The sequence below is a fragment of the Trachypithecus francoisi genome, unplaced genomic scaffold (assembly GCF_009764315.1).
Source record: "Trachypithecus francoisi isolate TF-2019V2 unplaced genomic scaffold, Tfra_2.0 Lachesis_group9, whole genome shotgun sequence".
Taxonomy (NCBI): domain Eukaryota; kingdom Metazoa; phylum Chordata; class Mammalia; order Primates; family Cercopithecidae; genus Trachypithecus; species Trachypithecus francoisi.
In genome coordinates this window covers 873,828-886,286 of record NW_022681474.1, presented here as the reverse complement: position 1 = coordinate 886,286, position 12,459 = coordinate 873,828, and the positions used below count along the sequence as shown (strand labels likewise).

The 12,459-nt window shown below is 51.9% G+C and overlaps 1 protein-coding gene across 4 annotated transcripts in view; it reads left to right on the top strand.

Annotated features, from left to right (window-relative positions):
- Positions 1–12,459, top strand: part of INPP5A (inositol polyphosphate-5-phosphatase A) — a 236,686-nt gene that overhangs the window by 137,961 nt on the left and 86,266 nt on the right. Inside the window, exon 1 of one of the 4 annotated variants that reach the window (XM_033209260.1) lies at positions 4,300–4,323. The exons of the other annotated variants lie outside the window; for them this stretch is intronic. Coding sequence (XP_033065151.1) covers positions 4,315–4,323 — 9 coding nt within the window. The 5' untranslated portion in view covers positions 4,300–4,314. Of the gene's footprint in view, positions 1–4,299; positions 4,324–12,459 lie in introns of those variants that run through there. 4 annotated transcript variants of the gene reach the window in all.

The window sequence follows — 12,459 nt, the reverse complement described above, 5'->3', positions numbered from 1 at the left end:
AGCACCCAGTTCATGACACGCAGTTCAGGTCACATGATGACTTGGTGACCTATAGGCAAACGCTCAGTATCCACCAAATCTCAGTAACAGGCCAAGAGCTGTCTCTCAAAAGGAGAGTCGTTATCTGCAGAAGATGGCAGGGCCTCTTTCCAGAATCCTAGAGGTCTGCGCTGTGATTCACCTATGAGGGCCTGCCGAAGGCTCCAAACCCTCTCTATCTGCCACGGACACCTCAAGCACCACTGGATCTGCTGGGTCATATGGCCCAAGTGTCAGAGCAGCTGGCACAGCAGCCTGGACCTGTCGCAAAGCCTACTCCTCTTCTGGGCCCCCTCAGTCCTCCATACCCAAAATCCAGAAGGTTGGGAATCCCAGTGAATCCCTAGCAGCATCAAAAAAATAAAAACTCATACCCAGTCAGATTATAACAAATCAAGAAAACCGTAGAGAGCATGGGGGTGTGCTGCAGTCACACCAACGGGCCACCTTCCCGTTCCTGCAGAAACAGCAACCGCAGGGGACGGTGCAGTCGCGTCTTCCGCGTCCTGGGAGGAAATGTCAGCATAGGTCTCACCCGGCAAAACATCTAAGATTGAAGGGGAAATAGGCATTTTAACTCAAATGGAAGACAGTAGGTACTTCAAGCGGAGAGCAAATGATCTCAGATGAAGTCAAAGAGACGAGAAAGGAATGAGATACCAAGGCAGTGGGGGAAGCGGGCAAATGGCGTGAGCGTTGGGTGTGTAAACCGAGGCGCCTCCTGCAGTGTAAAATGCCGAGAGAAGTGCAGTTCAGCACAGGGGTGGGTGCGCGTGGAGTGAGTGTTCCAGGGGCCTTGCCGTGCCTGGGAGAATGAAGGTAACGGACTCCCACGCGGAGAGCTGGGACCCTGGTCAGGGTCTGGAGGGAGTGCGTGCCCTTGGAATACCACTGTTTTAGCATTTCTGGGGACCAGAAACTAAGTTAAATTATTTGAAACAGAAGTAGATGGCCATTTCCCAATATAGTGGACATTTAAAACTCCATTAAGGCTTTTGAGTAGCGTTTTATATGCCCTGAGCTTTTGTACTGGCAGAAGGTATTTTGTAAACAGCTTGTGTTCAGTGTTGGCCATCTCTTAAAGTGCATTTTACTTTAATTATTCTATATCCGTAATGCACATAACCAGTTTCTCCAGATCATGTATACATGAAATGTAATTGAAAAGCTAATGATTTTTAGAAGACAAAAGATAAGACTCAGAGCCATTTTAATTAGGATGCAAACTCCTTACATAATTTAATTGGCATAAAAGTTTATTGATTTACTTTTATAATCATTTATACATAGAAAAATATAACTTAATACATTTCATAATTAAAACTAGTTATTTTAAGACCAATATTTTTCTTTGTTCATTGAAATTTTCAATTTGTGAAATATTATTCAAAAAAATAGCATCTGTGTTGCAAATGAATCTCATTTTGAGAGGAAAATCTCTAGGTGGTACAGGTTTAAAATGACTCGTGTGCACCACAGGGAAACTCGGTTCCTCGCACAGCCTCGTTTTTCATAAGACCTGTGGAAAGGCTCTAGGGCATCACGTCTCTGTGGCCGAGGCTTCTGTCTGACACACCGTGAATCCTGGGCTGGGACCTTTCCACCTGTCTCCCCACCCTCCGGGTGAAAGAGGCATGGGGAGTTTACTTGCTTTTCCTTTTTGTCTGGCATCAACTCGTGAAATATGTTACATCAGACAAAAGTCCATAGAGATTTCCCTTTTGAAAAGCAAGGCCAGGATAATGTGCCGAACACAAGCAGGTGACTGTGTGGGACAGGGCTGCCCAAACCGCCACCGGCCTACAGACTGCTGTCCTGGCCAGTCCGCTCCCTGTGCCCCGATGAGATGGCAGCCCTGGGCACCTGTGGCTGCTCCCTCCTCCTGACTCCGCTCCAAGATGCCACGTGCCCAAGGTCCTGTCCTAGCCCCTGACCAGCCCCTCCTGTTTCCGCTGTGGTTCCTTGCCCCACTGACTGCTGGCTCTCACCTGCTCCTGTCTCTCCCCAGTAGTAGCCCCAGTCCAGTGCTTGACCCCGCCCTTTTCTCTGGCTCCAGCTCCTCCTTGGCAGGGTGAGTCTGTCCCAGCTTTGAGGCCCATTCACATGGTGGCCCCCAGCATCACCCAGGCATCTGTCTTGAGCAGCAGACCCACAGATTTCCACGTGGTGACCCCCTGTGTCACCCAGGCATCTGTCCTGAACAGCAGACCTACATTCAGTCACCTTTGATGCCTCCCTGGGGTGTCTGAGGCTGTTTCAGCCTCCGCAGGTCCATGGCTGGACACTGTCTCTCCAGAGCCCGTCCGAGATCACATCCGTCTCGGAGGTCCTGTGGATGCTGCCTGGGTGCAGAGCTGAGCCTGCCCACTGGGGTTCCTCTGTCATGGGCCCCCTCACCACGCCGCTGTCTTGGGCTCTGGCCATCTGGTCACTCATCTATCTTACGTGTCTGAGAACATATATGGCACAGAGAAAGGAGAACGTGCTGGGCGCCTGTTTGTGGAATGTGAGTGGTGACTGAATTCTCTCAGAAAGGGTGGGTGTCCTTAGACCAGCCGATGACTTTGCCCCCCAGTGTGACAGAGAGCCTAGCACCAGTCGCAGGCGAGAAGCCAGGACTGCTGGTCACCTCGCTGCCCTCAGATGTACCCCCTTTGGAGAAGCCCACTGCAGGCTGTTTTACAGGCTGTCTCATTCCATTTCAGTTGCTCCTCACCGTGGTAATGGGAAATGTTAACGTGTGCACTCGTCTGGTGGAATTTATCGTGGCCGGTGAGGGCGATTACGCGGCTGTTGTGTGGTCTGTTTACCCTCGTGTCAGTATGACTGGTGTTCCACCCTGGCAGATGAAGGCCCGGTCTTTCCTGGGCTGCCTAATTGGGGACACTACATCCAGGAGCTGTGACAGGGTTCAGCACCCCACGTGCAGAACGCCGGCTTCCATGGGGCACGCTTTATAAAATGCTCTTTAATTCAGGAACAGAATATCATTAGCTTTGTAAGTGGATGAATACAATGGACAACCAATTTAATTAACCTCTAGCGTCGGCTGTCGGACAGGAGGCAGAATGAGATTACGTGTGCATCTCTCCCGCCGGCAGCCAGCCCGGAGAGGGGCTCAGCGGGAGGTCAGACAGGGGGACACCTTGGTGCCGTCATCCCGTGTTTGGCCCCAGGAGCTGAAATTGGAAAGTCAGTGCTTTGTGAATAAGTCAGCTCTCATTTTGAGATGATCACGGAGCTCCTCTGAGAGTGGACGGTCACAGCCCCTGCGTGCTGCGTGGGGGTGGCTGGCACTGGGGAAAGTGGGCAGTAGTGAGGACGCCGCCTTGTCCAGTTGATTCGGCCGCCCATGAGTTCATTATACAGGAAAAGATCAATGAAGCTCTACGTTGATTTAAACAAAAGCTTTGTTTCATTTATTATTGTTTATAATCTAATGAATGTTATCGTAACTTTGCTTTGATTTATTACTCAATCTGTTAAATTGTTTTAAAACCAGGTGTCTTGGGACTTGCTTTTGTGATAGGGTTAAATAAGTGTGACTTTTGCGCGTGCGTTCAGCTTCTCGGGAGCACCGTGAGCCTGTGCTTTGGGTTGTGCTTTGAAACCTGAGCTGAGGGTTCTGTCCGGTGTTCCTGAGCTGCTGCTGCTCAGCCGGGCACCCAGAGGGTGTGGTGCCTCTCTCACTGCCCAGGAGCCGTGGAGTTCCTGCCTGCCCTGACCTGGGCATGGTGGTGGAGGACTCAGAGGTGCCCAGGCCACATGCCTGCCCGCAGGGGTTTTCCTTCCCTAAATTTTAATTCAGATGAGGAAACCAGTGAGAACTGGAATGTGCAGCGCCTTGAAGGGAAGGCTGGGGACTGGGACTGCCAAGCCTCTGCCCGGAGCAGGCAATCAAGAGGGCTACTTGGAGGAGGCTGCATTTCAACAGAGACCTGAAGCAGCAGGGGGTTCATGTGAGAAGCTGGAAAGGGGGAGGCAGCAGAAGTACCCTCCTGACAGAAGGGCGTGGCCTCCTCAGGCCCAGATGGCCAGTGGGGCTGGAGCTCCGTCAGCCGGGAGCGTGAGGGCCAGAGGACAGCTGGGGAGGCCGCCGTGCAGGACGTGGCTGGGAGGAGGTGCAGCGGCAGGCAGGACGTGGCTGGGAGAAGGTGCAGCGGCAGGCAGGACGTGGCTGGGAGGAAGTGCATGTAGAAAAGGCCACCCTGGTGCCCGGCAGAGAAGAGACCGAGGGGGCCACAGCTGTGGAAGAGGCGGGGGCCCCACAGGGAGATGAGGAAGGTGGGTGTGCGGCAGTGCAGACATGCGGAAGGCTAGAGACGGACAGGGTTCTGTACTCTGTAGAACCTGTGGAAGGAAGGGATGTTTGGAGGATGCATATGGACAAGATGCTGGAGGAACCTGAAGAGATCCGTGGTTTCCCATGGGAGCTGGAGGAGGGTGAGGGTGGAGTAGGTCCCGAGTCCTGAAAGGTCGGACTTGTCACGAGAGACCCAAGTGGGGACTGTGCAGCCACCAGGCTGGGAGGCTGGTCTTTAGGAGGCTCCATGCCGTGCACACAAGAGCTGCCTGCTGGAAGATGGGACGGATGGGCCACCCCAGCGGGAGGAAGAGGTGGAGGGGAAGGGCTCATAGGGTACCCTGAGCAGATCCAGAGTGCTGTTATTCCCAAGTCGTCGGAGGATATCTAGGGAAGGAGAATGTGGAGTCTCGTAGCCCGGAAGTAACAGAGTTTGGAGGAGAGGGGAGGGCATGAGAAGGTGATGAGACAAATAATTCTGAATTATATTTAAAAAATTAAAAATCTACAAAATGAGACAGGATAATGGGCAAAGGATACAAAGAGTTCACAGAAGAAACTTAAATTGCCAATAATCTTAAAAAGAGATGCAGCAGGCACACAGACAGTAGAGCAGAGGAGACAGCCAGGACCCACCCTGCCTGGGCAGCCAGGTGACCTCTGACAAGGGTGCGAGAGCATACCGTGGGAGAGGACAGCCTCCAGCCAGTGGTGCTGGGAACGCCGATACCCACATGCAGAAGAGTGAAGTTGGCCCCTCACATTACATCATGTACAAAGTTAACTCAAAATGAGTCAAAGACCTAAAACCATAAAACTTTTAGAAGAAAACATGGGCCAGAACCTTCATGACGTTGGATTTGGCAATGATTTCTCAGATGCAGCACCATAGGCACAGGCAACAAAAGAAAGAAGAGACAAATCGGACTTCATTAAAGCACAACCACTTTGTACAGCCAAAGACAATGTCAACACAGTAAAAAGGCAACCATGGAATGGGAGAAAATATTTGCAAATCATAAATCTGATAAGGAATTACTATCCAGAATATATAGAGATCTCCTAAAACTCAACAACAGCAACCACAAAAACCAACCTGAGTCAGAAAGGGGTTTGAATAAGCATCTTCCCTCCAAGGACGGCGTGGAGAAGTCTGACAAGCACACGATAAAGCGCCCAGCTCCACGAACCCTTAGGGAGATGCAGATCCAAACTGCCATTTTCATTTGTCAGTTTAAAAGGACCTGCATTGAACTAATACCTTATACCCATGAGGGTGGCTATTGTCAAAAAGCACAGAAAATAGCAGGTGCTGGTGAGGATGGGAGGGGGTTGGAACCTTTGTGCACGTCAGTAGAAATATGCCAGGGGGCAGCCACTATGAACATTGAGGTGATTATTCAAAAAGTTAAAAATAGAGTTCCCATCTGATTCAGCAGTCCCACTTCTGGGTACAGATCCCAAATAAATGAGAGCAGTCTCTGGCAGATATTTGCACATCCATATTCAAAGCGGTATTATTCACAACAGCAAAATGCGGAAGCAGTACCATGGACTATGACCCAACCTTAAAAAGGAAGGAAATTCTGGCAGCCGCTACAGCATGGTGGGGGAGAGTGGGAAGGGAGTTGTTGCTGGTCGGGAACAGTCTCAGCTGGGAAGGTGGACAGCATCCCGGAGACGGACTGTGTGACGGGAGCTGTTGCTGGACGGGAACAGCCTCAGCTGGGAAGGTGGACAGCGTCCCGGAGACGGACGGTGTGATGGGAGCTGTTGCTGGATGGGAACAGTCTCAGCTGGGAAGGTGGACAGCGTCCCGGAGACGGATGGTGTGACGGGAGCTGTTGCTGGACGGGAACAGCCTCAGCTGGGAAGGTGGACAGCGTCCCGGAGACGGATGGTGTGACGGGAGCTGTTGCTGGTCGGAAACAGTCTCAGCTGGGAAGGTAGACAGTGTCCTGGAGATGGTCCGTTGGGAAAGTGGACAGCATCCTGGAGATGGTCAGTTGGGAAGGTGGACAGCATCCTGGAGATGGATGGTGTGATGGGTGCAGGTGTTCGTTAGGTGCGGACTGCGTGCCACTGACCTATACACCTGAAGGTGGGTACAATGGTAAAGTTTACACTGTGTGCGTTTTACTACAGCCACACATTTCGATGGAGAGATGCCTAACTATGCTAGTGTAATGAAGATGCAAATTAAAACAATAAGGTCTGATTTCACACCTCTCTAGTTGGCAAAAACTAGAGGCTGGCACTGGGCTATGGCAAGGATGTGGAACGTGGGTACTGCCCTGATGAGACCACTGGGGGGTCTCCATGGCAATGGGAGGGGGCAATGTAGTGATGCCTGGGAGGGCATGTGTCTACGGGAAGACCATCTGTGTATTATATACATATGCACACACATTTAATCCGCGTGCACACGTGTGTGTTATCCTATGTGGAGGGCACGTGTCTGCAGTGACACAGCAAGGCTGTTATATACATATGCATGCATATTTAATTCATGTGTACATGTGTGTGTTACATGTGTGTATGTGGAAGGTGTGTGTCTGCGGTGACCCAGCACATCCTCCTGTGTCTGCAGTGACCCAGCAAATCCTCCTGCATAGTATGTCTGTGTGAACACTCAGTACCCGTGTACCCAGGTGCTTGTTATCTCTGACACACCTGCTCAGTAACACCATGCAGGGAAGACTATTATAGCATCAATTATAATACTCAAATAATTGGAAGTAGTCTTTATGTGCAGCAGAGAAATGGATAAATTACAGGGTTTTGTTTGTTTGTTTGAGACAAAAATCTCACTTGCTCTGTTGCCCAGGCTGGAGTGCAATGGCGCGATCTTGGCTCACTGCAACCTTTGCCTCCCAGGTTCAAGTGATTCTCCTGCCTCAGCCTCCCGAGTAGCTGGGATTACAAGCATGCGCCATCATGCCTGGCTCGTTGTTGTATTTTTAGTAGAGATGGGATTCTGCCATGTTGGCTAGGCTGATCTCGAACTCCTGACCTCAAGTGATCTACCTACCTTGGCCTCCCAAAGTGTTAGGATTATATGTATGAGCCACTGTGTCTGGCCAAATAACAGTATTTTTTTATGGTGAATTATTATGTAGCATTCAGAATAAACTAAAATATAACTTTGGGGGAAAAGCTTCCAAAGGTGAGGTGGATGAGCTAGCGTTGATGAGAGTTCCATGCCGAGGCCATGCTCTGCCATCTTGCCTGTTACTTCTGTTCAGCACCATTCAAGATGGTGGTCACCTCTCAGAGGGAGAGGACTGTGGCCACGGGTGGGCTGCAGAGCCCATTCCCAGCACACCTGCCATCGTTTGGGCCTGGGCTGGGCTGGGCTTCTCTGCCTCCTGACGGACGCCGGGGCAGAACCGGGGCTGTGCAGTCCTCTGCTCGTACTGTGCTGTGCTGTCCTCCTTGGCCCAGGCACAGCCAATCACTGATTCATTCTTCCCTCATTATTTTATTATTATTAATATAAATGGCAACCACCTCTGAAGTCCCAGCGTGCCTTTCCATCTTCCTGTGTGCACCTGCCCAAGCCCACCCCCTAGCCTGTCACCCACGCTCGCAGATAACCACTGTGCAGAATTCTGTGCTCATCTTTTCACTGCCTTCTGAAAGTGATCGTCGTGTCGCAGTTTTTTCTTTGTTTCACTCTTTTTGACCATGTCTTGATCTTGGTATCAAGCCAGGGGACGCTTGAGGAACTTTCCTCTTTCTCAGCGTCCTTTGTGAAATCCACCTGTGTTTTTGGTTGTAACTCTGATCTGTTTATTTTCCTTGCTGTATCGGGTTCTATCATAGGATATTTCAAATTTGATTTACCCATTTGCACATTTTCAGAGGTCCTGCCATTATATTCTCATGCCCGTCTCCTGAGAGCTCCGGCGTCTCTGAGAGAGGTCTGTGTGCACATTCCACATGTGTATATGGACATAGGGATGTCTGCAGGTGTATGCTTGTATGTGTATGTGTATATTACATGTGTATGTTTGTAGTGTATATAAATGTGGGTTACGTACATCTGTGTGCATGAGTGTGTACGTGTGTGTGTGTGCAGGAGTTTCTCTTGGGTGTGAAGCAGCCGAGAGGGTGTGGGGTTGTAAGTTCACAAGACCTGGCGTGTCCCAGTGGCTCATGTCTTCAGTCACTTATTAGTCACTGTGAGCCTGAGTGTCTTCTCATTTCTCCTGTATTACAAGGGCAGAGGAAATGTCTGAAAGATCAGGCTGGGAACCACATGCCTGTCTCAGCTCGGGCAGGTGCTTTCACCCTAATGAGGACGGAGCATCAGGCTTGGCCTCTGTGACGTCCTCAGCTTTGTTCTCAGAGAGCACAGATGTTTGCAGCTGGCCCTTGCAGGGTGTCAGAGCCCAGGTGAGCATGGTTGCGTGCCCCTGGGCTCCTGCACAAGGCCGTGCCCTTCATTTGGGGTCTTGGTCCTCGCAGCTGGGGAAGGAGTGGGCTGCGCATGAGGGGACTCAGGTTTGGTAATCTCTCAACTCTCATTTAAAACAAATGAACTTCTCTGTTTTGTTGCAGACCTGAAGATTAGTTACCAACAATATCTTATGAAGTTTTTCTTTCTGCTCCTAGATTTTTTTCATTAAAAAAACAAAAAACAAAAACTGGAGGTGAAAACACTTTATCTGTAGAAATAACAAAATGTTGTCTCAGTGAAATGGGAGCCACCAAATGCTGCCACTCTCTTTCCTGAGTCGCTGTTGATAAGCACAGTCGGCCTTAGTCAGGGCTCCCCTGGGCCGTGGACTGTGACCTCCTCCCCCAACACTTTTTCCCTTCCCAGTGGCAGAATGCGGCGGCAGGCTCCACGGAGATCCCCCTGGGGCGCACTGGGAGCTGGCACCTGTGGTCATGCCCACGACACGGTTGGAACCAGCACAGGAGAAGGGCCCTGTTGCCACCTGGGGCCTCACGTGGACACTGCTTGTGCGTTTCCCCCTTCTGTCTCGAGCAGAGCGCATGCTCCTGCGTGTCCCTTACTGCGGGTCTGTGTGACTGACGTTTTAGGAATGTGTTCTGTTTGATGCACGAGGGAGCTGGGTGCAGATGACCAGGTTAATGATGTGTGCTTTGGTCGTTCACCTGATTACGGAAATGATAAATTACCGGCCATCTGACTTGTTTGCAAATAAAAAGTGATGGAGGCATTTCCAATGGCAGCTTTGTGTTGCTGCCTTGTCAGCCTCTGCCCCGGCCTGAGTCATCCCGAGCCTTCGAGCCGGCGGCTCCATCCAGGAGGTGGGACCCCGCTCAACAAACACGGGCTTTGTGATTGCACAGTGCCTCCGGGACACGTTGTTCTTGCCGAATGTGTGAGAAGTGGTCTGCCCCCGCCCTGAGTTGGCTGTGTTTGCAAAGTGGGCCTGCTATCAGAACTCAGCTCCCGAAATCAAGCTAAGTGACACGGTGCGGCCATTTATCACATTACCAGACTCCAATTGAAGTAGAGAGCTTGTTTTCATAGCATTTGCAAACACTCCATCTTCACTAGCCGCCCCGTGAGAGGCACGGAACCTGCATGGTACGTGGGGGTCGCTGCGCCTTGGTCGCCAGCTGGTGTGGAAGCCTGATGGGCGGTGGCTGGAGCTTCCGTTGCCCATTAGCTCCCAGGCTGCCTTCAGAGACTCGGGTCCCACCGTTGCAGCCCCAGCCAGGGCGCAGGTGAGCCGGGGTCTGGGTCTCCTGTGTGGCCTGCACCGGATCTACCTTTCGGTGCCCCAGGGGCTTGGCTTTGTCCAGCGGAGGCCACTTCCCGGCTGTGCCGTGGCCTCCGGGGGATGGAGGGCTCCTGCCCATGTCTGCAGTCCTAGCACAAGCCTCACAGCCAGTGGCTGCATTTCACTAATGCAGAATTAATGAGCACTCCTGGCAGTCTTGTTTATAAATATGTAAAAAGTATTTTAATTGTTTTTAGCAAGAGGCAAGGAGTCATCATTCTCAGATGAGACAGACATACTCTTGACAAGGACTGTGGTCAGAGGCCTGGGCGAGCTGGGGACTTCCTGTCGGCAAGCCCCGGACACGCTCCTGGCCCGATGTCCTGGGTTTGTGATAAATGGGTGCCCTGAACCGTATTGATGGGACAGGGTAAACACCGAAAAAGTTGGGTTGAACTTTGACTTTAAATGTTCATTAGAGCTAATTATGGATTTTCTGACTATGAATGGCAGTTTCTATCCCTGCATTGGCAATTTATTTTTCACTTATTTGTTGCAAACTTTGTAATATTCTGTTAGCTTTATCACATTCAATGAGGTAATGGTTTAAATGTTTGCAGCGACATGTATTATGTTTTTTCAGAGTGCTTTCTTTATCTGAAACAAATGAAGAAATATCTTCTATAAAGAAGGGCTGATGTCGGCAGAGGAGACGTTAAGTCTCATCTATGGGGCATAGGCCTACAGTTTTCTCTCTTAACTCTGTGCTGAAACTCTGTTTTGCCAAAGAAAATGATGAACAGTGGCTTTTTTATTTTAATTTTCTATTTTTTTCAGACAGTCTCGCCTTGTCACCCAGGCTAGAGTGCAGTGGCACGATCTCGGCTCACTGCAACCTCTGCCTCCCAGGTTCAAGCGATTCACCTGCCTCAGCCTCCCAAGTAGCTGGGATTACAGGCACATGCCACCATGCCTGGCTGATTTTTGTACTTTTAGTAAAGACAGGATTTCACCATGTTGGCCAGGCTGGTCCTGAACTTGTGACCTCAGGTGATCCGCCCACCTCGCCCCCACAAAGTGCTGGGATTACAGGCATGAACCACTGAGCCCAGCCAACACTGGCTGTTTTTAAGACCTGCTGTAAAGGTGGCTCAGTTCCCCGGGTTCTGAACAGGTTCACAGCAGATGCCTAATGAAATAGCAGGTCAATCGAGCAGTGTCCATGTCACAGCCGAGTGCATCATGGCCATGTGCAGCCTTCTGGACCCAGCGGCAGTTCACCAGGGCATGTGGCCTGGGGCCAGGGACCAGAGAGGGCCCGAGGACAGAGCCCCATGTCAGGCACACAGGTTCTGCCACCTCCTGGCTTCCCTGTGGAGGCAGAGACGCTGCCTGCTGTGCCCTAGACCCACCTGCAAGAGGAGAGGAACTGCACTGTGTCCCCCTCGGGTGTCCTTTATCCCTGTCCCCCAGACAGAAGGTCCCTGTCATCTGTCGGCTAGCCTGGGGGCTCCCATCTGGGTGGTGGCCAGGATGCAGGGCTGGAATGCCCATGGCTACCCCGCAGCTTTGGGTTCTCCCGCCGAGGTCTGGCACTCAGGAATGTGCACGTGTGTGTGTGCACTCGCACCTGCCACCTGTGCCGGGTGGAGGCGGCACGTGTCCCTGCTCCTCCCTGTGGGCATGTCCCCTTCCCAGTCAGACACAGCAGAGACAGGAGGCAGAGGCCACCATGGCTTCGGTGCACGGGGCTCAGGCTTGCCAGCTGGCCTCTCTTTTTAGGAGTTGAAATGCACTCCTTGAAGTGTGTTCTGTCAGAGGACAGCGGTGTCATCCTCAAGGTGAAACACTGTTTTCTGGTGAGGTGTCCATGTGGCCAGCTTTCCGGGGAGCAGGACCCTCACCCTGGCCCACAGTGTGCTGCACATGCCCTAGGAGCAGGAGCTGCACAGCCTCCAGGGAGCTTCCCATGTTGTGGGATCGGCATCAAACCAGAGATGGCCTAACAGGTCCCAGAGAGCTGACCCAGGGGCCCAGGGGGCTGCGGACAGGGACCTGGCCAGAGTTACTGGCATGCTTGGCCCTCAGCAGGCCCAGAACATAGGTCCCCTCACCACGCACGGTGCCCAGCGCCCTGCGCCTCTGAGGGAGCAGCGACCTCCTGATGCCCCAGTGTGGTGCACCTTCCTGCAGCCCTGCCCCCAGGACAGCCACCCCAGTGACCAGTCGTCCGGGAGGGAGCAGCAGTTCCCTGGGAACTGCAGAGCCGAAGTGTGTAGGACGTTTAGCTTGGGCCTTGGAATTAGGTGATGCTCAAGCATTGCCTTTGTCTTTCTCAGAGAGACAATAGCCCTGCAGCCCCGTAGGACAGCATCTTAGCAGGAGGTCCATGTTGGGGCGCTCAGAACTGCAGAG